The sequence below is a fragment of the Sarcophilus harrisii genome, chromosome 3 (assembly GCF_902635505.1).
Source record: "Sarcophilus harrisii chromosome 3, mSarHar1.11, whole genome shotgun sequence".
NCBI lineage: Eukaryota > Metazoa > Chordata > Mammalia > Dasyuromorphia > Dasyuridae > Sarcophilus > Sarcophilus harrisii.
The window spans coordinates 531,247,134-531,273,381 of NC_045428.1; the positions used below are offsets into that span (position 1 = coordinate 531,247,134).

Genomic DNA, 26,248 nt, shown 5'->3' on the forward strand with positions numbered 1-26,248 from the left:
CACAGTTTCCAGTTTCTTGCCACTACAAAAAGGGCTGCCACAATAATTTTGCACATGTGAGTCCCCTCCTTCCTTTAAGATCTCTTTGGGATATAAGCCCAGTAGAAACACTGCTGGATCAAAGGATATGCATATTTTAATAGACCTCTGGGCGTAGTTCTAAATTATTCTCCAGAATGATTGGAGTCCTTCACAATTCCACTAACAATTTACCAATGTTCCAGTTTTCCCACATCCCCTCCAACATTTGTCATTATCTTTTCCTGTTATCTTAGCCAATCTGACAGGTATGTAATGATATCTCAGAGCTGTCTTAATTTGCATTTCTCTGATCAATAGTGATTTGGAGCACCTTTTCATATAACTCGAAATAAGTTTCAATTTCTTCATTTGAAAATTATCTGTTCATATCCTTTGACCATTTATCAATTGGAGAATGTTTTGAATTTTTATAAAGTCAATTCTCTATATATTTTTAAAAATGAGACCTTTATCAGATCCTCTGAATGTAAAAATGTTTTTTGAATTTATTGCTTCCCTTCTAATCTTGCCTGCATTAGTTTGTTTGTACAAAAACTTTAACTTAATATAATCAAAATTATCTATTTTGTGATTAATAATGATTTCCAGTTCTTCACAAATTCCTTCCTTCTCCATAGACCTAAAAGGTAAAAAATCCTATGTTCTTCTAATTTTTTTAAATAAAGCATTCTTTATGTCAAGATCATGAACCCATTTCGACCTTATCTTGGTATATGGTGTAAGGTGTGGATCAATGCCTAGTTTCTGCCACACTAGTTTCCAATTTTCCCAGCAGTTTTTGTCAAATAGTGAATTCTTATCCTAAAATCTGGGGTCTATGGGTTTGTCAAACACTAGATTACTATAGTCATTGATTATTTTGTCCTGTGAATCTAACCTATTCCACTGATCAACTTCTCTATTTCTTAGCTAATACCAAATGGTTTTGATGACCATTGCTTTATAATACAGTGTTAGACCACTGGTACAGCTAGGCCACCTTCATTTCAATTTTTTTTCATTAGTTCCCTTTAAATTCTTGACTTTTTGTTCTTCCAGATGAATTTTGTTATTTTTTCTAGGTCAGTAAAATAGTTTCTTGGGAGTTTAATTGGTATAGCACTAAATGAATAGATTAGTTTATGTAGTATTGTGATCTTTATTATAATCGCTTGACCTATCCAAGAGTACTTGCTATTTTTCCAATTGTTTAGATCTGACTTGTGTGTAAGAAGTGTTTTGTAGTTTTGCTCATATAGTTCCTGACTTTCTCTTGGCAGATTCCCAAATATTTCATACTATCAATTGTTATTTTAAATGGAATTTCTCTTTGTATCTCTTGCTGTTGGATTATGTTAGTGATGTATAAAAATTACATGTTTTGAAAATAAAAAGCTTTAATTTAAAAAATTAAATGATATTAAAGTTCTGAAGGGACACTTTTTCTCTTCCTATTAGAATATCAATACTACATTATCACAAATTACCTTTTAACTGCTCCAAAAAATTTACCATAACTTCTTTTATGTATTTCAAAGTTTCTACTCTTAAGTCTGGTCTTTTCATCAGGAATGCATGAAACTCCTCTATTCCATTAAACATCTATTCCTCCCTCTCCCCTCTTTGCAGGATTATACTCAGTTCTGTAGGACAAGTTATCCTTCACGATAAGCTTATATTTTTGTTTTTTGGAATATTGTATTACAAGATTTCCTCTTGTTTATATTAGAAGAAACTGCTGCCAGGTCTTATATAATCTTTGGTACTTTAATTTCTTCAGGGATGCTGTAGCTTTTTTTGGTTGAGCTTTGGAATTTGGCTATGACATTTCTGGAGACTTTGGGAATTCCTTTAAGGAAATATGAAAAGATTTAAAAATTCAAACTCCATTTTTTCAATTAAAAAATATCAGTTCTCTCATCACTACTTTCCTTCACTGAAACACCAACAAAAAGCCCCCAAATTCTTTTTAACAAATATGAATGGCCAAATAAAACAAATTCCCACTTTGACCATATCAAAAAAATATACACTTCATTCAAAGCATCTTGAATCCACTGTTTCTCAGTTACTGTTCAAAGGACATCAGTCCTTTGAATTATGGTTGATTGTTTCACCGATCAGAATCCTAAGTCTTTCAATGTATAATCAATTTCTACAATTCATGTTTCAAAAAAGCAAATTTTTTCAATGGAATTGACCTCTGAGGTAACATTTTAGACATACTTTGCATTTTGATCTTGCTTCTGTGCAGTTTCTCATAAGAGGTCACTTGCAGAAAGCTGCACCACCTCACAGAAATTCACCAGTTGTGGCCCTTCCAGGGCCAATTCCCAGAAGCCTCTACCACATCTTTGTCAGGGTTGGAATCATATGCCGTGGAAGGCTAGTCCATACCACCCCATCTCCTTCTCCCATGGCTCAGAATTAGAAGTGTAAACAATTATAATTTTTATCCCATTCCTTAATGCTTTAAACAAATATATAATCATGTACATATTTAATCTCATTTTTCTATAACCTTATGGCTTTTATTGAGTCATTTTGCAGCACAGATCAAATAATAGTATCTCTAAGTCAAGGGGTTATTTAATGGATTCCACTTTTCCATAAGGTTCTAAAATATCTGGGTAGTTTTCCTTTATGATTTATTGAAATATGGTGTTCAAACATTTCATAATTTTTCAAGGAGTTCTATGGTTCTTAAATTATCTCTTTGACCTGTTTTATTAAATTTGTTTCTGATTATCAGGTATTTTACATTTTCTTCTACTTTTTTCAATCTTTGGATTTTGTTCCATTATTTCTTGCTGCTTCATGAAATCATTAATATCTATCTGATCTAAGCCCATGTTTTTAAGGAGTCTGTTACACCTCAAAAAGATTTATCAGTTTCTCTTCTAAGACTGGTTCTTCCAGTTCTTTATTCCAAAGCTTTTCTTTTATCTTCATTTTTGTCTAGATATCCATGTAGTCCTTGTAGAAAATTCACTTTATCTTCAAGTTTCTATTTCTACTTATTACAGATTTTTACTTATTACAGAATTAACCCCTTCTTTTTGGGAGAACCTCTATATTTAAATATTTAAAATAATTTTTTAATCTAAGTTAATCACTGTCTATTTATCTATCTAACTCTATTTTTGAATTCTAGCCTGGTTGCCTAGAACAATAGCTTTGATGGTAGATATGTTTCCTATTGTCAATGGGCTGCTAGCTGGTTTAGAGTTCAATTCAGGATTTCTTGATCATTACTTGACTGGGTATGAAATTCAGGCTTTATAAGAGTAGGATTGGTCTTGCTTTTATCCATGAAGTTAGAAATCTTCTTAGCTTTTTATCTTTTTCAAAAAATAAATTTTTATTGCTCTTTTGTTTTCTTAACTTCACCACAATTTCTTCCAGTATCTCTAACCCTGTACGCTTCTCAAAAAAATATCCCTTATAACAAAAATGAAGGAGATCTATGGCTTTCACCCCCACTACACTCCCATTCTGGCAAAACTTACCAATGTATCAAAGTCTTTTAAAAACTTATTTAAAGCAATAAACTGGGAAAATATTTTTACAGTCAAAGGTTCTGATAAAGGCCTCATTTCCAAAATATATAGAGAATTAACTCTAATTTATAAAAAATCAAGCCATTCTCCAATTGAAAAATGGTCAAAGGATATGAACAGACAATTCTCAGATGAAGAAATTGAAACTATTTCTAGTCATATGAAAAGATGCTCCAAGTCATTATTAATCAGAGAAATGCAAATTAAGACAACTCTAAGATACCACTACACTCCTGTCAGATTGGCTAAGATGACAGGAAAAAATAATGATGATTGTTGGAGGGGATGTGGGAAAACTGGGACATTGATTCATTGTTGGTGGAGTTGTGAACGAATCCAACCATTTTGGAGAGTAGTTTGGAACTATGCTCAAAAAGTTATCAAACTGTGCATACCCTTTGATCCAGCAGTGTTACTACTGGGATTATATCCCAAAGAGATTATAAAGAAGGGAAAGGGGCCTGTATGTGCACGAATGTTTGTGGCAGCCCTTTTTGTAGTGGCTAGAAACTGGAAACTGAATGGATGTCCATTCAGTTGGAGAATGGCTGAATAAATTGTGGTATATGAAAATTATGGAATATTACTGTTCTGTAAGAAATGACCAACAGGATGATTTCAGAAAGGCCTGGAGAGACTTACACGAACTGATGCTGAGTGAAATGAGCAGGACCAGGAGATCATTATATACTTCAACAACAATACTAGATGATGACCAGTTCTGATGGATCAGGCCATCCTCAGCAACGAGATCAACCAAATCATTTCTAATGGAGCAGTAATGAACTGAACTAGCTATACCCAGAAAAAGAACTCTGGGAGATGACTGAAAACCATTACATTGAATTCGCAATCCCTATATTTATGCACACCTGCATTTTTGATTTCCTTCACAAGCTAATTGTACAATAATTCAGAGTCTGATTCTTTTTGTACAGCAAAATAATGTTTCGGTCATGTATACTTATGGTGTATCCAAGTTATATTTAAATATATTTAACATCTACTGTTCATCCTGCCATTTAGGGGAGGGGGTGGGGGTGGGGGGTAAAGAGGTGAAAAATTGGAACAAGAGGTTTGGCAATTGTTAATGCTGTAAAGTTACCCATGTATATATCCTGTAAATTAAAGGCTATTAAATTTAAAAAAAAAAAAAAAAAACCTTATTTAAAATATCACACCTTTGGACTACTACTTCTGCAAAGGAATGAAGATATCTTTTCATCTTTGAAGCCATGCTTGTTCTTTTTAATTTTGTAAATACTCACTTTTAGTTATGTTGTAGTTATATTTTCCATTTATACTATTGTAATCATAGTGGATGCTTATATTTCATGTTTATATTTTGGGGGTGGAGTGAGGTTATGCTTGCTTCATTCTGCGTTAGATTGTATCATGCTTCTCTGTATTCATATCATTTCGTACAACATAATGATATTATATTCACATGGCACAACTTGTTTAGCCAATCAAAAGGCATCTCCATTACTTTCAGTTTTTGCTATGACATAATGTACTACTATAAATATTTTGGTGTTATTGAAGACTTATCTTTAACTTCCTTGGGATCTTGCCCAAGTAGTAGAATTTCTGGGTGAAAGGGTATGAACACTTTAAAAGTCATTTTATTTGCATAATTCTAAACTGTATTCCAAAATGTTTGTACTGATTCACAGCTACACCAACAACATAGTAATATGCTCGTCTTCCCACAAAACCCATTCCTATCATTTGTTATATATTTAGCATTTATCATATATGTATATATATATATATCATATCATACCATACATATAACATATATATATATATATGTGTGTGTGTATATGTGTATATATATATATATATAAAACATATAATCACTTGTTATATATGTCAGTGTACTAGGTGTGAGGTGATTTCTTAGGATTGTTCTGATTTACATTTTTCTTATTATTGATAATTTGGCAAAAATTGAACAAATCTAATAGTTCCTAATACACCAGTTTTTCATACTTGATGAAAAGTATCTATCCATAGTGAAGACAGCTGAAAAAATCTTACAGATATTTAATAAGTCAACTCATTTTTACAGCAACTATTTTACAGCCCAAGAAGAGATCTTGCCCAAAACCACTCAAAGAATACTTGATTTGAACTCATGTTCTCTTAGTCAAGTAGAATATGATTATTTTATCTTCTTGTTGCCCAAACATTTGGGTATCAAATCACCTAATGTATATGAAATTACTATATAAATGTCAACTGTTATTATTTAATCATAGCTTTCTTTAGCTTTCAATTGCTAAGTAGTATTCACAAGAGCAAAGTAGCAGCAGCAAGGCTAGGGGAAGATCCTCCAGGGCAAAATAAATTATACTCACCTATCACTATAGAGCTTGAGCAGGTGAAAGCACACATCTCTGAGAGGTCTCCTAGTATCATCATCTTCCAAGACACTGCCAGAGTCTTCAAGGTATGAAGGCAGGGGACTACAAGCATATTTTTCACTTTCAGAGGTGTTCTACAGAGAAAGAATATTAAGACTATGGACAACTGTTTTCATCCATTTTCCAGTTAGAAACTAGTCCCATTTTGATTTTTAAGGTAAAGGCAGGATAGGAACATAAAGGACTAAAAAAATATTTTTAAGATTTCAGAAAGTTATGTAAGAGCCATGCTCTTTAAAAATGGGCATCCTAGCTTTAATGGAATAGATATATATGACTCAGATCTTTCAAACAACTTCTCTGACCTGTCTTTTTTGTTATTTTCCTGGCTCCATGGCTCTACTGTCCCTGACATTTAAATATTTTTTAATAACAAAGGGAATATGGCTCACACCAAGAATAGAGCTGTGACAAGGGAACAATCAAGAAATGTCAACATTCACATTAGCAAAAATAATATCCTAACTTGAATAAGGATTAAGATAAAAATAAGTGGAACATTTGTGAATAGCTGGATCTCCCCCCCTTCCATAAATGGGTCCCGGATCTGGATATCACTAAGGAATATTCCTAAATAAAGCCAGATGTGAGAAATTCTGGGCAGATAATATCAATATATGGACAATATGGAGATTTATTTTATGTTTCTGGAAGAGTTTCAGCCCAACTTGCCCAGAGGCAAAGGACTGGACTATAGAAACAAGATCATCCCTCACACTTGCCCATTCTGACTCTTTAATCTTTTTTTCTGCTTAGGTCTATCTGATACTCCTTACCTGGAATGCTTCCTCATACATGCTAAGAGCCTGGGAAATGGAAGCAGTAGGAGGAAGGAGATACCAAAAATGGATTGCAATTGAGCGCTTCCAATCCAGCTGGGAACATACGTTGATACTCTTCTGTTCTGAGAGTCGCCACACCTGTCGGGGCAACAAACATGAATGGCAGAGCTTGTACATGACCTTATATTAATCTTTAGTTTTTCACTTTTTCTCCAGCAAGATTTATTTCAGCTGAAAGGATTTACAAAGAGATTTGTGATGTGTAATCAGATAATCAGCAAGGATGTTAAGCTCCGACTTTGGTTCAGACATTGTGTTTTAAGTATGGATGATTCAAAGGCAAAAATAAAAGTCTTTGCCTTCAAAGAGCTTATACTAATCAGCACACATAAGTATTTAAGTAAAAAGACACATATGGTACTTTTTTTTTGCAGGGGGAGGGGTAAACAATGGAGAAGAGGAGTAAGACGACTTCATGAACTAGAACCTGACTTGAATTTTGAAAGAAAATGAGTATTCTAAATGAAGATAAAAGAGAACATTCCAAACATAAAACATAGTACGTGAAAAGACACAAAGACAGGAGATGAAGAATGTAAGACACAACTAGAATGCCAGTTTAGTTGGACCAAAGAAAATATGTAGGAGAATAACCTATTAAGTATGCTGAAGCCAGATTATGAAGGAATTTAAATGCTCAATGTGATTTAAACAGGGTAAGAAATCTTGTTTTGCATTATTTTAGGATAAAGAGGCAGAAAGATAAAATAAGGATTTAAAGACATGTTACTAATTGTGCTAGATATCACAAAGATGATATGATATGTCTGAATTGGAATGGTCAGAAAAAGTACTTTGTCATTAGGGCTCACAACTTGGCATGTCATCCCTCATCAATGCATCTTTTCCTTATTACTGATGACCTCCCATTCCCAGATCTCCTATAACTATGTCTTGTTCTCACTCTCAAGAGGCTATCAGTTAACTTCTGCAAATTATTTCTGTATATGAGTATAAGAAAAGATGCTGAATTTCATTAAACTAAAAAAGCCATTTAAAACTGTTGAGTCTTTAAAGACCCAGAAGAATGAAGACATGATGAGGACCTTCTGGGATGATCAGCAACAAGTACCTTAGTATGCATAGATATGATATCTGAAAGGTCATCAATCTGTTTCAGACTATTCAAATTGTTTTCTGACTGACAAATATTTATGTAACACCTATGTACAAGATGTTCAACATTAGAAAGTCATTTTAGAGATAAACATTCTTATTGTCAAAACTTCTGGTTAACATTTAATTCAAGCATGGGAAGTTTTAACTATCTGAAAAATTGGGAGGAAAGAACATACTGGTTTTCCAGCTAAAAGAGTAAAAATGCGTAGTCGATCCTCTTGGATGAAGCAATCTGCCTGGAGCCTGTGCCAATCTACAAGTTGCATGGTGAGCAGCTCCCGCACTGGCTGGCTGCCCCCAAGCTGGGACAGAAGAAGGGCAAGTCGGTGATCACCTAAAAGAAAAAGGCAATTATTATTAGTTCCAGAAGTCCATCTCAGGTAATCAGTAAGATTTGGGGCTACATGAAACTTAGTAGTTCTTCTAGCTCTTAAAAGTTTACAAGTCATTTTTACTGCAAGAACTCTGTTAGGTAGGCAGTGTTATACTTATTATCCCTGTTTTAGATAGAAGGAACTAGTTAATATCTTTTATACCACACTATGCTGTCTATTCTCTTTGAAATATTCTTATCCTTTTCTTTAACTTTTAAGAGAAATTTCCTATGTAAACACTCAGGTCTCCTTACTCCTCTATGTTGCATCAGGACATATGTAGGTTTCACAATAAAAAGTGTGCTGGATTTGAATACAGAAGCCTTGGGCTCAAATACCATAATCTCGATTAAATTACTTAATCTGCCCAATTTTCCATTTCCCCACCTGCAACATCAGGGGATTGGACTAAAATGAGTCCCTTCCAGTTCTAAATCTTAACTCTTATGGTTTAATCTCAACCCAAAATAAATAAATGAAGTTAAGATTCATGAAAATAAATACAGGTAGATAGCTGGTACAGTGTAGGGAATGCTGGATTCAGGGTCAAGAAGTTCAGTGTCAGATACTCAATAACTGTGACTCTGGGCAAGTTACTTAAACTACATTTTCAATTCTATAAAATGAGAATACCAATTAACAGCACACCTCCCAAAAATTGCTATAAGGACAAAAAGAAATATCTATAAAGTACTAGCTATATAATTATTAAAGAATGTGTATCCTTCATTATCTACCACCACACCCAAGCAAAATCTTATATAGTTCTGTAAACTGCAAGACAAATAGATCATCAACTAGTTTGATAATAGAACCTTTATTTCAAAATGGTAGGTATTCTTCAGAAGATAGTTTGTACCAGAGGAAAACAGTTATAATTTTTCAATATGGAAGTCATATACATGACGATTCTGGTTAATGGATATTGGTTTAAAGAACTTTTAGGAAAAGGTTCTCATTTCCTACTGCCATTCTCAAAAACTCTGCAATACTTTTCTGTTTTGTGATTATAATTTGACTATTGATATTCACTCTGATCGTTTTTGAGTTTTTCTTCTCTCAAGCAGAAGACACAGATGGTGCTAGAGATCAGGCTGAACAAGTACTGGTCCCAGTATTAGGACTTTATTATAAGCTATGACTTTTAAAAATATTTTAATTATTATTATTAACTTGCTATCAATAATTATTATACAAAGAACAGAAAAAAGGGTTAAATATGAATCATTATACATAGCTTGTTTTTTTTAAAGAATGGATTATAAATTTTATTATGACAATTCTAATACTATCCAGTATCCATAATACCATGACAGTATCTAATACTATCTATCTCTTTTAGAAATCACTTCTGTTCTCTTCTCTGAACTTTCTAATGTTTCATTGGCACTCCTTCCTTTTAAAAAAAAAAAATAATAATTATTACTACTTAATCTTCTCTTTAAAAAATTAATAAAGTTAAACAAAACAAATCAATTGGCTATTTCCTTCTTTGATCTCTTTGCCTAACAGTGGCAATATATTGCTGAGTGAAAGGATGATAAAAACAACTTGAATGACTTTTTTGGGTACAATTCCAAATTGTTCTCCAGAATGTGTAGATCAATTCGTAGTCCTATTAGCAGTTCATTTATAAGCCTGTCCTCCTAAAGTCATCCTAACAATTGTTTTGGTCATCTTTGCTAATTTGATCATATAAAACAAAACTGCAGTTGTTTTAATTTGCTTCTCATTAATACTGTTTGGAAATATTTTTCATATTATTGTTTGTAGCCTTGAATTTCTTCCTTTTTGAAAACAACCTGTTCATGTTCTCTGAATATTTTATCTATTAAGAAATGACACTTATTTCTATAAATGTGAAAATATTTGAAATCCACCAGAGTGATGGATTTGTGCAAAACCTTTTTAATTGTATGTAATCAAAACTTTTCTGTACCTATTAATAGAATCATGTGATTTTCTTTTGGATTTGCTACATAGATACAAAATTGAAACAACCTTGGATTCCCTATAAAAAACCAATTTGGCCATAATATATAACCTTTTAAATATGCTGTTATAGCATCTTTGATATTCAAAGACATTGGTTTATGCCTTTCCTTGGTCCATGTTTATCTTATTGAAGTAGTTTACTAGGATTTCTCCTTTTCTTATTTTTGGAAAAAAAAAATTCAATGTAAATTAATGACTGCATGTTTGATAGAAATTATATGTAAATCCATCTGTTTTGGGCTATTCCCCTCCCTTTGGGAGTTCCTTTATGGAAAATTTCTTTTCATAGATTGGAAAATTATTTGTTTTATTGAACTAGGCATTTTATATTTTTTGTAAATATCTGTTCACTTGACTTAACATTGCAATTGAAAACAAATATTTTGAAAATATAAGGAATAAGCTTGGCCCCAAAGAGATATGAAAAGACACTTCTTTCCCCCAAAACCCAGCTCTTCAGCAGAGAAGTAGCAAAATTCAGTAGATGGATATGGAACACTGTATAATAATGTAAGCTTTTTTTTTTTGGTGATGCATTCATTAATTTTGCTAATTTCTCCCAACACTTCCCAAGAAAATACTTAAAGAAAGCTATAAAAGAAGGCTATAGGGGAAATAAACAAATATCATTAAAAAACTATTATTTTAAAAGTTTTCAGTTTTTTTGACAAATGGTTTTTAACTATTTCTTCTGTAAAGTCTGGGTTAGTTCCCTGGGTCAGGAACAGACAGAGTCAGGATAAGTAAATGTCCTTGGCCTTTAGAGGAAGACTTGAAGGGGACAAAGTGCCAAGAGGCTCCCCACCAACTTCTCTTCTCCTAGTCCTGCCAAAGTGAAGTCTGACTTGTTTCACCCCACCCTATCCCTATACACCAAACATAGAATAAGCACCAAACAGTGAGAAGGGCCATTTCCCCAAACATATGCTAATAGAGTCATTAAGTCAAAATTTACTTAATTAAGTAAAAAGACTTAATTAGCCTTAAGTACTCAGTTGTCTGATTCAAGCACACTTTTTAAGAGTTTCAGCATCAGCATTCTTTCTGTTTTTCATACTGACAACTTGGTTTTCCTTTTTTCTTTTGATCAGTTTATCAACAGCTTACCTATTTTATTAAAGGGAGGGAAAGGGAAGCATTTTCAATTTTTGTCATTTCAATATTTCAACTTTTATCTTCTTTGATATTCAAATTTTCTATTTTTCCTTAGTTACCTTAAAAATATTTTTCTTAAATTATGCTTTTAATTTCTTGAACTGTCCTCTCTTTTGCTGATGAAAGTGTAGAGATAAAATTTTGCTTTTGTTGTATTCCAAAAGATTTGTTTTGTGCTTCAATTTCTTTTGAGATTATCTATTAATTTTATGACTGTTTCTTTGACCCACCAATTCTTTAAGACTAAGTAATTAGCTGTGATTTAAATTTTAATCTTTTCAAAATCCTTTTATTTTACGATTTCTAATTTTCATTACTATGTTCAATAAAGTCATATTTAATAATCTTGCTTTTCTGTATTTGTTTATGAGTTTTTAAAAAATACCTTAGCCCATGTTCAATTTTTGTAAAGGTGACAGAATAGCTGAGAAAATGCTTATTCTTTCATATTTTTATTTAGCAATTTCCAAAAATTTTTAAATTGCTTCCTTTAATTTTTTTCAAGTAATAAAAATCTGTGTTCTTTCTCTCACCTTTCCCTCTCTTTTTAAAAAGGAAAACAAAACGATCGTATGGAAAGTCAAACAAAACTGAGTTTTCACCTCTCTATCAAGAGGTAGAATGCTTCATTTTCAATCTGTTGGAACCATGGTTCCAGTGTATTCCTTTCCTTTTTTTCCCTTTTTTAAGATCAACAAAACCACTCCTAGGCCTCTATGAACCACTGGACAATGATAACGTCCTGTGAAGACACATGTATCATCTCCTCATATTAGAATATAAACAGTTCACAGTATTGGCTGTTATATTTTTTTATCCTGATTGGCTTCTTGGGACTTAAATTCATTTTTTTCAGGCTGCTTGTGATTTTTGTTTGTTGTTGTTGCTGTTTTTTAATGTGGAGGCTTTGAATTTTAGGTAAAAGGTTGCTGAGAATTTTGAAATAACTGGTACTTTGCTATCTGGTTCTAAAAAAATCTGAAAAATTTTTATGATTTCTTGAAATTTGGTGTCCATGGTCTTTTTTATGGTCATGATTATGAAGTAGTCCAGTGATTTTTAAATTATCTCTCCTTGATCTGCTTTAGAAGGTCAATTGCTTTTTAAGGAGATAATCTATTTTTCCCCTGTCTTTTGATTTTATTTTAATATATCTTTTTGTCTTATGGAAATCATTAATTTCCATATGGTGCATTCTCTCTTTTTTTTACTTACAACTTTTTATTTTCAAAATATATACATGGATAATTTTCAACATTTACCTCTACAAAACCCTATGTTCTAATTTTTTCCCCTCCCTTCCCCCTACCCCCTCCAGTTGACAAGTGTTAAATATGTGCAATTCCTCTATACATATTTCCACAAATATTATGCTGCACAAAAAAAATCAGATTAAAAAGGAAAAAAATGAGAAAAAAAAAAACACAAGCAAACAACAAAAGGAGTGGAAAATACTGTTGTGATCCACATTCATTTCTCACTATACTCTCTCTGGATGCAGATGGCTCTCTTCATCACAAGACCATTGGAACTGATCTAAATCACCTCATTGTTAACAAGAGCCATGTTCGACATGAATTGATGATCATACATTCTTGCTATTGCCATATATAATGATCTCCTGATTCTGCTCATTTCATTTAACTTCATATAAGTTCTCCAGGCCTCTTTAGAAATCATTCTGCTGATCATTATTTATAAGACAATAATATTCCATAACATTCATATACAATAACTTATTCAGCCACTCTAACTGATGGGCATCCACTCAGTTTCCAGTTTCTTGCCACTATAAAAAGGGCTGCCACAAACACTTTTGTACATTTGAGTCCTTTTACCTCCTTTATGATCCCTTTAGAATACAAGCTCAGTAGAAACACTGCTGTATCAAAGGATATGCACAGTTTGATAACACTTTGGGCATAATTCCAAATTGATCTCCAGAATGGTTGGATCAGTTCACAACTACGTGTATCAGTGTTCCAGTTTCCCCACATTCCCTCCAACATTTGTCATCATCTTTTCTGATATTTTAGCCAATCTGACAGGTGTGTAGTGGTATTTCAGAGTCGTTTTTTAATTTTTTATTTTCAATAATATTTTACTTTCCAAATACATATAAAGATAATTCTCAACATTTTTTTTTTTTTTTTTTTTTTTTGTGGATCAAAGCATAGTATTTTTTTTTTAATTTAATAGCCTTTTATTTACAGGATATATACATGGGTAACTTTACAGCATTAACAATTGCCAAACCTCTTGTTCCAATTTTTCACCTCTTACCCCCCCACCCCCTCCCCTAGATGGCAGGATGACCAGTAGATGTTAAATATATTAAAATATAACTTAGATTCACAATAAGTATACATGACCAAAACGTTATTTTGCTGTACAAAAAGAATCAGACTCTGAAATATTGTACAATTAGCTTGTGAAGGAAATAAAAAATGCAGGTGTGCATAAATATAGGGATTGGGAATTCAATGTAATGGTTTTTAGTCATCTCCCAGAGTTCTTTCTCTGGGCATAGCTAGTTCAGTTCATTACTGCTCCATTAGAAATGATTTGTCAACATTTGTTTTAATAAGACTCTGTCTTTCAAATTTTTCTCCCTCTTTTTCCTTCCTACCTCCCTCATCCCCAAGACAGCAAGTAATTGGACATAGGTTATATATGTCTAATTCTTTTAAATATTTACCATATTATACAAGAAAAAACAAACCAAAAGGGAAAAACATGAGATAGAAACAAAGAAACAAAAAGTAAAAATACTATGCTTCAATCCATACTCAATCCCTTCAGGGTCGTTTTAATGTGCATTTTTCTGATTAATAATGATTTAGAGCACCTTTTCATATGACTAGAAATGGCTTTAATTTCTTTATTTGGAAACTGCCTGTTTGCCAAGGGAAAATCAGAAACTTTATGAGCAAAACTACAAAATACTTTCCACACAAATTAAGTCTGATCTAACCAATTGGAAAAATATTAAGTGCTCTTGGATTGGGTGAGCAAATATAATAAAGATGACAATACTATCTAAACTAATCTATTTATTTAGCGCTATACCAATCAGACTCCCAGAAAACTATTTTAATGACCTAGAAAAAATAACAACAAAGTTCATATGGCAAAACAAAAGGTCAAGAATTTCAAGGGAATTAATGGAAAAAAAAAAAATCAAATGAAGGTGGCCTAGCTGTACCAGACCTAAAATTATATTATAAAGCAGTAGTTATCCAAACCATTTGATATTGGCTAAGAAATAGACTAATTGATGAATGGAATATGGTAGGTTCAAAGGACAAACAGCCAATAACTTTAATAATCTAGTGTTTGACAAACCCAAAGACCCCAGTTTCGGGGATAAGAACTCACTATTTGATAAAAATTGCTGGGAAAATTGGAAACTAGTCTGGCAGAAACTAGGCATTGACCCCCACTTAACACCATACACCAAGATAAGATCAAAATGGGTTCATGACCTAGGCATAAAGAATGAGATAAATTGGAAGAACACAGGATAGTTTACCTCTCAGACTTGTGGAAGAAGAAAGAATTTATGACCAAAGAAGAACTAGAGATCATTACTGATCACAAAATAGAAACTTTTGATCATATCAAATTGAAAAGTTTTTGTACAAACAAAACTAATGCAGACAAGATTAGAAGGGAAGCAACAAACTGGGAAAACATTTTTATAGTTAAAGGTTCTGATAAAGGCCTCATTTCCAAAATATATAGAGAACTGGCTCTAATTTATAAGAAATCAAGCCATTCTCCAATTGATAAATGGTCAAAAGATATGAACAGACAATTCTCAGATGAAGAAATTGAAACTATTTCTAGCCATATGAAAAGATGCTCCAAGTCATTATTAATCAGAGAAATGCAAATTAAAACAACTCTAAGATACCATTACACCACTTGTCAGACTGGCTAGAATGACAGGGAAAGATAATGCGGAATGTTGGAGGGGATGTGGGAAAACTGGGACATTAATACATTGTTGGTGAAATTGTGAATACATCCAGCCATTCTGGAGAGCAATTTGGAACTATGCTCAAAAAGTTATCAAACTGTGCATAGCCTTTGATCCAGCAGTGTTTCTACTGGGCTTATATCCCAAAGAGATACTAAAGAAGGGAAAGGGACCTGTGTGTGCCAAAATGTTTGTGGTAGCCCTGTTTGTAGTGGCTAGAAGCTGGAAAATGAATGGTTGCCCATCAATTGGAGAACGGTTGGGTAAACTGTGGTATATGAATGTTATGGAATATTATTGTTCTGTAAGAAATGACCAGCAGGATGATTTCAGAGAGGCCTGGAGAGACTTACATGAACTGATGCTAAGTGAAATGAGCAGAACCAGGAGATCACTATATACTTCAACAATTATACTGTATGGGGATGTATTCTGGTGGAAGTGGATTTCTTCAACAAAGAGATCTAACTCGGTTTCAATGATGGACAAAAGCAGCTACACCCAAAGAAAGAACAATGGGAAATGAATGTAGTGTTTGCATTGTTTTTCTTCCCGGGTTACTTTTTACCTTCTGAATCCAATTCTTCCTGTGCAATAAGACAACTGTTCAGTTCCGAACACATATATTGTATCTAGGATATACTGTGCCATATTTAACATGTATAGGATTGCTTGCCATCTAGGGGCACGGGTGGAGGGAGAGAGGGGAAAAATCGGAACAGAAATGAATGCAAGGTATAATGTTGTAAAAAATTACCCAAGGCATGGGGTCTGTCAATAAAAAGTTATAATTATGAAGAAAAAAAAAAAAAAGAAAATTGCCTGTTCATATCCTTTAACACATGGTCCATTTTAAAAGAGTAAGGTTTAACTCTTGTGTAGGTTGTTAATTACCTTTCTGATTCTTCCTAATCCTCTAATTTCTTTGTCCAATTTCTCCTAGTACCCCAGTTATATGTTTTAATGTTATTCCTCTTTTCTTCCCTATTATGTTCCTTTTTTTTCCTTCCTTAAAACAAACAAAACAAACTCAATCCCTATGTGTTATTTAACTTCCTCTGTGTCCCTGCCTACTGGAATATAAGCTTTTTGTTACAGTTTAGCTTCCTCCAACTGCTGAAATGTATTCATCTTGACTCCTGTGTTTGTATTTTTTAAAACTTCTACTCCGTTCTAGTCTTTTCACCAGGAATGTTAAGAAGTTCTCTTTTCTAATAAGGTTATATTCAGTATGGGCAGGCTAAGTTTGCTTTTTGGATTATATGCCAGGATTTTCCCTTTATATTTTCAGAATGATTTTATGTCAAACTAAATGTTTATCTCCACTATTTGAAGCTACTTGCAGTTTTGTTTGGTTTTTTTTTTTTTTGGATTTTCTTTTTGGGTATCTGGGATTTGGGATATGACATTCTTGTATGTTTCAGTTTGTGATTTCTTTTCAGAGATGAACAGTATTTTCTAACCATACCTTACTATTCCATTCTAAGATCATCATGAAACTGACATAAAGCCCAGATTTATGTATATGAAACCTCAGAGGCTATCCCTCCTTTTTATTATCATATAATTATTATGAGACAGAATACATAACTCTTTGGGAAATTTTTCTGAGACATCTGCCTAAACATTACACTCATATCCAAGACACTAGAGGTGACAAATACTGCCTTCTAGGAGCTTAAAGACTCAGTAGGAAGATTAGAGAAAACTATCAGAGAACCCAGAGATCACAAGAAATATACAAGAAAAGATATTTTGTAATTATAACAAAATTATTGATAGAGTCCTTAATTGCTGAAGTAGACTCTGGATCTCTTACCTGTCTGCTGGGCCAAGCGACAGGCCTCACTGATTCTCCTGCCGGTGAGGTAGCTGAAGACTGCCTCGATGGGACTGTCTTGTCGGGACAGGGCCACTTCCTCTTCAATGCGATCAGCCGCCGTCTGTGACAGCCAGCGGGAGAAAGCCCTTCGGCGCTCCAGGCTCTGCACATACTCGCTTGGTTCATCCAGCTGATCCTCTAGTTCTTTCAGGTGACCCCAGATGGCTTCACACAGTGTCCATGCCAGGCTCCAGTGCTTTACTACAGCTAATGGAAGGGTACCAAAATTTTAAGTACAGAAACGTGTCCTAGGATTGGCTTGCCTAAAATAAACCAAGGCAGCTCATCCTGCTTCTATCTAAACACATAAGCTCCTACTTCCTCACTGAAGAAACTATTCATAACTTCTGATCATTTTGTTTTCAAATCAGAATCCAATGCAACAATCACTGCGTGTCCCAGCAATATTCCTATTGGGTCTATACTTTATACTTTTTTACATGCTCTAATTGTCTTCTGTACATTTCATTAAGTTGTACTGATCATTACAAGTTCTCCCAATTCAGGACATCTGATAAGATAATGTGTGTGGTGGTGATATCTATATTTGCATATTCCTGTTTAATTTAAAAATCTTCCCTGCCTCTGTCCAGCTGGAAGATAACATTTTTTAGTTCAATCCTTGCTTTGCTTAACTTCACATGTGCCTTTTAATGAGGGACTCATTTTAAAAACAAATCTTAAAAACATTTTAAAAACAAATGTCAAAAATTGTTTTACATATAACTGGAAAAAAAAAAATTATAGAAAGGTCAAGGTGGTATTGATACAGAGTCGGGTACTTTCAATGTTCATTTTTTCACTTATGTCAAATTTCCTCATGACAGACACTAAGCTTAATGAAGGCAGGCAGACCATTTATCCTCAGGTTTTCCCCATTGCTAAACAAAAGGACCCATACAAAACAGATATTTAAATTTAGTTATCGAATTAGAAGATAAATTCTCCGAGGACAGAAACCATAAAATTTCTTCTAAGTCCACAAAAAAATAACTGAAGATGTTTTGAAAAGGACTATACAAATCATTACTCATAGCACTTGTACAAACTGTGGAGAAATGATCACATAATTCCTAGAACTAGGCTAAAAACTAGTAAGGCAATACAAGAAGAGATAATATAATCAAATGTCTAAAGTGTAACATAAAGAAAATAGGTGCTATGGTAATCTAGGAAGGGAAGAGATCTAGCACTATCAAAAAAACAGAAAACTGTACAGAAAAAGCTATATTTGAGTTCAGCTTTTTAAGAATCTACTATCAAAAAAGGCAAAGCAAAGAATTAGAAGTCAAATACTTTACGACTTAGTGAACTCCTTATTACTAACAGCCTTCTTAAGTTAGATGACCACTTGTCAATGACACTGTATAAAGGACATCACTATATGGCACAGGAAATTCATGATTTTTCACGTCCTTCCAAATTTAAATATTTCATGAATGGGTCTTTCACCAGAAAGCTGCTATTTTTGGTGGGTGGCAGGAAACATTTATAAAAATGTAATATTGCTTTTTTAGAGAGCACTAGATTTTGAGGTTGTAAGATCTAGGTTTTTGATAGAACTCCAGATTATCATTATAAGAGTTCAAATTTCCATGGAAACACCTATTACTAATTTGACTGTTCTTTCACCCAGCCTTTTTTTTTTTTTTTTTTTTTTTAAACTAAGTAATGATTCATACCACAACAACTGTGGGTGTTTTCCAAAGCTCTCTCCTGGCCCGATTCTCTGTATATTCTCACTTGGTGAGTTTATCAGTTCTCCCTCCCCTAAATAGACAAATTACAGATATATCATTCACTGCAGACATCCCATCAGTTGCCAAATCTTACCAGTTCCTACTTCCCACTTAAAATCTCTTGTATATAACCTTTCTCTCTATTCACATGGAACCATCTTAGTTCATGCCCTCATTATCTCTTTCTTGGACTATTCCAATGATTTAAATGCTTTCTTCTCAACAAATGCCATATGGCTCCTATTTTCACTAGTTCAGTGAAAAACTCCTCAGAGTAAAACTTCTATTTGACTTTAAAGTGCTTCACAATTCAGACCCAAACAATCTTTCTACCTTTATTATACAATGCTCCTCCACCCTGTATGTCACAGCCCAGCCAAACAAAAATTCTTCTCTGTTGCTCACATATACTCCATCTATGTGCCTTTGTGTGGACTAGAATATGTTTCCTTGGGGGCAGCTAGGTGGCACAGTGGATAGAACACCAACCCTGAAGTCAGGAGGACCTGAGTTCAAATCTGGCCTAAATACTTAACACTTCCTAGCTGTGTGACCCTGAGCAAGTCACTTAACCCCAAATGCCTCAGCAAAAAAAAAAAAAAATATATATATATTTCCTTATCCTTGTCCTCCTTTAATATGTTGTTTAAGAGACATTTTGCTCATCAAGCCTAGAATGCATTACATATGTATCTGGATACATGTTTTCTCCAGCAAAAGATTCTCTCTGAGATTGCTTCATTCTTGGTATTCTTTTTATCCTCAAAGTCCACCAAAGTGTCTGGTATGTGAAAGGTGCTAAACACTGGAAGGACCTGAATTTAGTAATACCTCCAAAGAACCAGCTATGTCAATTGAAGCAATGCATGTATACCATCACAAAGCAAAGAAAATAAAAAAGATAAGAAGACCATTTTAAATTCAAAGTAAAAATTTCATGAACCAATTAGTAGATGTAACCTTGGATAAGTCCTGCCCTTTGGATCTTATTTTAGACTAGACTCTAAGGTCTTTCTTATAATGGTATCTGCATCTACTCATTTCATCAAAAATTATTAGAGTTAAGAAAACAGATCTTTACATTCTATTTCCCATGTTCTAATACCAACTGGATTGGGGTAGCCAGAATGAATACTCACTTTCTGATTCTGCTAAGTCTCCTGATATCTCTTTCACCCAGTCTGCATAGTCATGAATGACGGATACTCCAGGATTGGGGACCACAAGAGGACACAGCTCATCTACATGAACAGTGCTATGCTTAAGCTTGATCTCCAAGGGAGTCTGGTATAACTGTAAATCTCTATCCATCCTCCTTTGCCTCAAGCTCAGTTTTTCCACGTGGACTTTGAATGGGGACTCTGTTAAGCTAAAAAGTAAGAAATTACGTCAGTATAAGAATATGGAACAAGTATTAAATGCATGAAGGCACTGCTGCATTTTAAGATTAAGGGATATTATTTCACACAACCTATAGTATAAAGAAATTTAGAACACTATAGTCAAATAGTAAAAAACTCAGTTACAATACAGTAGGAAAAAAAACCCATTACACCCATTTTCTTAGAATTAAATCATGCTTATGCTTTGGCTGCTTTCAGAAGTAAAACGGTTTATAGTTCAGTTATAAACACTGGTTCAATGAGATTTCAGACTAATTGTCCCATTCCAAAGCAGGGAAGGTTCAATTAAGATATTATGGGACAAGGAGTAGCAAGATAGTGCAGGTGATGGAGCCTGCCTTGAAGTCAGGAGAAACCTGAGTTCAAATTCAGCCTCAGACACTTAACATTTACTAGCTGAGGGACCCTGGACTAGTCACTTAATACCAACTGCCTCAGCCCCACCACACCCATTCCCCAAAAAAGTAATCAAGATATTATGGGACATCAAATAAGACTACTAGCCAGGTTTCAAAGCTTAGAAAGCTGATCTGGGTAGAATAAGAAAGCTCAAATGTCAACTAGCTACCCCTAATCCTCAACCATGACTCTCCTCTATAGCATCCTGACAAGAGGTGATACAGCAATCTTGGACAACTACAATTATAAGGAACTATAATAAGGAACCAGTCTGTTCATTTTGAAATACTCCTAATTACACTGAAGTTCTGATGTTGAAGCAAAATATACTCTTTGTAACTTTGTCTCATGTATCCTGGAGCTCTTCCCTCTGGGCCCAAAAAGAACAAGTCTATTTCTTTTGCCTAATAATAGTATTTGAAGACTGATCTTTTCATTGTAATCCCCAGTCCAGGTCTTTTTGTTTTTCCCCCTTTACCCAGTTCTTCTAATCAATTTTCTTCTGTAACATCATTTTCAAAACTCTTGATCACAGAAAAGTTGCTTGATTATACATATTTGTAGTCAAAGGCTATGTTCTTCAACCCCTCCCCCACTCTCCCATCCTACAATGGAGATACAACTCAAAACCCCTCACAATCTTGACCAGGATCCCTTGTATATTCTCTGATTTGTTGTTCTGTCATAAAGTGTGATATCAGGAACTGACCATAAACTTTGAAGGTTTTGACTACTTCAGAGCACACCACTATTTCTATCAATACTAATACACAATGTTTTTGGTACTATGAAATTTCAATAATGACAAACAATTATGTATTTTATATTAAAAAGATCAACAGCTAATCAAACACATGAACATGAAGTCGGTATAACCATGATTCAATTTAGAAGTTATGTGAGTTATTAGAGCTGCAAGAGGTTTCAGGGGTTACCTAGTCCAACCACTTTAAGAAAAGGAAACCAAGATCTAAAGAAGTAAAAATGACTAAAGACTTCCCAAATTCCATCTCTCTTTTCACTGCCTCATGTAACTTATTAAATAAGCAGCAGCAGACACTTATGTGGTGCTCAAGTTAAATCCTATACAATTGTAATGATTCAAGGGTAGGAGAAATCTGATCTCACGAATTATTCATGCACATCTTCTATCTAAAAGTCTTTGAGAATGCAATCAGGCCAAAGCCAAACAACTAGGTAAACAAAATAATAATAATGTGACCTCCTGATCTTGTCCATAGCCTTTTCAACTGCCTCTCAATCTAACCCTTTTCTCCCCCCAAAAGCATGTTGAATGAGTTGAGAAACATTGCTCACGATTTGACAGTTATTGGATTAGGCAGGAATCCATATTCCATAGATTCAGTGTTGTGATGATCTCCAGCTTCCTGACATCCACTCAGTTGATCACCGCTATTCACAAAGGTCCAGTTGGGGCCCCAGCCAACTCTGAATGAACGTCCCATGAAGAGTGCCATATCCATCAAGAGTTTTCCTTTGCCACAGGTGACAGATTTTTCCAGGGGAACAAGACCAGGCTGTCTTCGAACACCCACAGTTTTTAACTGAACCTCAGGCGCTGGGGTTGGCACTGCAAACACAGGAGCCAGTGGTGGAGGGACTGACCAAGGAGATGTAGAAGGAGCACTTGTTAAAGCTGAAGCTCTGAGATTTCGACATTCTGGCACAGAGGCAGTTGGAGACAGAAAAGCTCCACTTGTAAACTTAGACTGTAGTAAACCACCAACTGAGGGAAGGGAAAAAATATTAAGAAAAAGTACAATTGGTCTATTAATGCTTAAAAAAAAAAGCTCACAATGGTATTAGATTCACTAGATTAATCACAAATTATTTCTTGGGTGCTGGGATGGGATAAAAATTAATTTTTACTAAGTTACTTTGCAGTACAGAATTACAGTACTCAGAAGCAGACGATATTCAGGTGTTAATTAACATGATTGAAATTCTAGTTATTAGTATGAATGAATACCAATCATGTCCTTTCCATCTCTGACGTTTAGTCAACCAACATTATCATAGGATTTTGTCACAAAGCACAGGAATCTGGTTACATTATTAATGTTACCGAAGAAAAACACCAGTGGGAGCAATTTTACATGTATACACCTAATGACCTACTTCATACTATTAGCTGCTCCCCAAAGGAAGCAAATAACATAAATATCTTTATGCTTACACAAAGACATCTTATATTTTGTATGTGCTTCTCTCACAAGAATTGGCATAGCATAATGCATTTTAAAATCAAATGTTTGCTGACAAAGTCAACCAGAAACTAGACATTCAGAAAGGGTCACTTTCTAATTCTGGAATAACTTAAATCACATTCTTTTAAAAAATATCTCTCTGTACCTAACGTTCAGTGCATAGTGCTAAAAATACAAAGATGAAGTGAAACAATTCCTGCCTACAAGGTCCATAAAATCTAGTAGAAGAAATAATACCTGTTCACAAACAAATAATACAAATTAGAATATGGTTACAACATGTGACGTATCAGGTAGAAGAATTCACTTCCCATTCTTTTATTAGAGGTGAGAGTAAGAATGGGATGCTTAAGAATTCTGAGACAAAAGAAAATTCTTAAGAAAGCACAGAAAAATTGGAAATATGAAAAAAACAAAAAGATGGAGTTTATCTGAGGGAGCTTGTGTGATGCTCAAAGAAAGCGCTGTATGAAAGCAAATCATTATGTTCTCAGGTTTTTATGAAATTATCTTCCTACTTATTTCATTATTCTTATCATACCTAATGTTCGGGATTTTGTTGGGTGTGCTGATGAAATGGGAAGTCTAGGAGAACAGATTTCTTGAGAAGAGTCAACTTTGGAAGGAAGCTTGCCAAAGCGCTGATCAAGGACCCAATCTGAATCTTCTTCCTCAGCAAGCAAAGATGCTTTCATGATCTGAAAGAGCAATGCCAAGGAATAAGTTTGTTCCTTTAGAGTCTCTGAGGTTATTAAGACAATAATTTATTAGATACAGCATGAATCACATTGTCCTAGGTTTCTCTCCAAACCTACTCTTCCCCATAGATATTTCATGACCTAGTTGATACAATCAACAGGAAATCAATTATATATAATGATGTCCTTGGTCTTCACTGGAAATGAGGTAATGTGCAGAGTAAGGAAGGATTGAGAACCTTGGACTGATGAGTGAATTGAAGGGAGGAAGAGAATGCTGGCTCTACCACTAATCTGCTACAGCACCTTGAATCAATCCCTTTCATCTTTGAGATCGTAGTTTGTAAAATGAAGGCTTGAACTAAATGATCTTCTAAATCCCTTCTACCTGTGTCTACATTTTAACAAGTTCATAGAAGAAGGGCAATTCTTTGACTTCTCATCAAGTCCTCGCAGAGGTGAAAAAGTTTAAGCTTAAGACATGGACTATATTCTGTCTCACCTATAAAACTATACATACTGGTGGCATTCTAACAGATCAAAATAAGGACGTGGCCTAAGTTTGATTAAAGGGTTAGTCATGCTGACCTTCCACCCCACTTTTAAAGTGGGTATAAGAAATTCACCTGTAAGACATGTGGATTAATGCCCAGTGAAGATGCAATGTGTGTTGAAGCAGATACAGGCTCTTGTTCTTCAGGGATGATTTCTTCTACTATGGAATCCAAAACTGGCTCCTGGGTGATATCTATCATATCGCTGTCCAGCTCCACAACCCTCCCTAGCTGTTCCACCTCTGGGCTTTGGCTCTGTAGACATCAGAAAGATGGAGAAATGATATTTAATGATGCTGCATAAGTTCAAAGTTTCAAGATTTCAAATCCTATTTATTCAGTCCACCACAGGACAAGATTCAGCAAGGCCCTCCAAACCATACTGACAATATCTTCCCAAGGACTCTTGAAATCAAAGCCCAAGAACAACTAGGGGTAGCTCTTATATGGGAACTTGGAACATAAACTTATGCCCCTCACTGCCCATGGCAACAACTCCACTGCTCTTAAATGACAACAGACTAGTTATGAAAGCACCTTGAAAATCTAGGGTATGTAATTATTGCTACACTCTTCATATGGTCCCCTCTATATTCTCACAGTCCAAAGTCACATTAATACAGCTGATTTGGAAGAAGCAGCAGAAACTTGTCAATCCAGAGTTTTACACATACCACATATTGTGTTAAAGAAGGAAGTTCTTGGTGCAAAATGGTTAGATATCTAAAATTTCCTGTCAGTCGACCAAAAACATCCATGGCTCATGTACCATGAGCATAGTGAGACATGAATTAAGTCTACTATTTCTTCAAAAGAGAAATGAGAAATACTACTAACTATGGAAATTGTCCTGTTGCATTTAAAAACATCAAGACAATAGAAAAATTTTTGTACTTTTATTAAGAAGTTTTAGTGATAAACATGAACAACAGTTTACAGTGTAGAACGATAAAACATTCACAAAATAAAATGTACATTTATCACTGACTTGGCACACATTCCTCAAATCCATCCCAGTGGGACCTGACTTTATATTATGCTAATAAAATCAATCAACCCATTAACAGACATTTCCACAAAAATAAACTGCTAATTTTTTTTTCATTTCACTATAGCAAGTTTTCTGAATTTTACTTTCACAAAGTTTTTGATTGTTCTTTTGTAAGTAGCCATCATTCATGTTAAGCCCCAAATGAGTGACATTACACATAAATGAATAGCAAAACTTTTTTTCATGATTTCGATAAAATGTGATCTTGATCTCTTGGGCCCGATATTATCACCCTGAACTTTCTTTACTACTTCACTAAAATGATGTGTGATTTCATATTTCAGGTACCGAAAAGAAGAGATGTGCAACAGCTACTAAGTAATGTATGAAGTTTAGAATAAAAATTCCAGAGAAAGGCAAGAGAAGGCAGACTAATGAACTGCAAAAGTATGCTAGATTTTCTACTTTGTACTGCTATTTACCATCTTCTATCACAAAAAAAAAAAATTTGTGATCTTGGATCTCTCTAAAAACAAAGGGGGTTGGAGTAGATAACAGTTCACCTCTACATTTGTAACCCTAACATCTAAATATTACACCATAACTGAGGTGTAGAAGCAATGAATGAAAAATATGACGACTGCTAATTATTTGAATGCTTTGAAGCTTGTCAGAAAACCTTGGAATTTATATTCCTATTTTTCTCAGCTATAGCATCATAAATTGAGCAACAAGATCATCCACTTCATCTTCCTTATTTAACAAACAATATTAGGTAAGGAGGCACAGTATGCAAAATAAATATAATACTGTAATTTCTGACAGGTCAATTCTTTTCAAACTAAACACCTGCCCTAAACTTAGAAAAAGCTTTTTG

At 34.2% G+C, this 26,248-nt stretch overlaps 1 protein-coding gene across 6 annotated transcripts in view; it reads right to left on the reverse strand.

The window, feature by feature from the left end:
- The window catches only part of NUP98 (nucleoporin 98 and 96 precursor), a 104,533-nt gene that overhangs the window by 9,682 nt on the left and 68,603 nt on the right, over positions 1-26,248 (reverse strand). For all 6 annotated transcript variants that reach the window (XM_023499752.2, XM_012545376.3, XM_012545375.3 and 3 more), the window contains exons 21-28: positions 24,453-24,635; positions 23,670-23,826; positions 22,218-22,647; positions 20,238-20,467; positions 17,297-17,566; positions 8,148-8,305; positions 6,787-6,930; positions 5,945-6,084 (exon numbers count right to left, since the gene is read on the reverse strand). In XM_023499752.2, the coding sequence (XP_023355520.1) occupies positions 5,945-6,084; positions 6,787-6,930; positions 8,148-8,305; positions 17,297-17,566; positions 20,238-20,467; positions 22,218-22,647; positions 23,670-23,826; positions 24,453-24,635 (1,712 nt within the window). The remainder of the gene's footprint in view (positions 1-5,944; positions 6,085-6,786; positions 6,931-8,147; positions 8,306-17,296; positions 17,567-20,237; positions 20,468-22,217; positions 22,648-23,669; positions 23,827-24,452; positions 24,636-26,248) is intronic.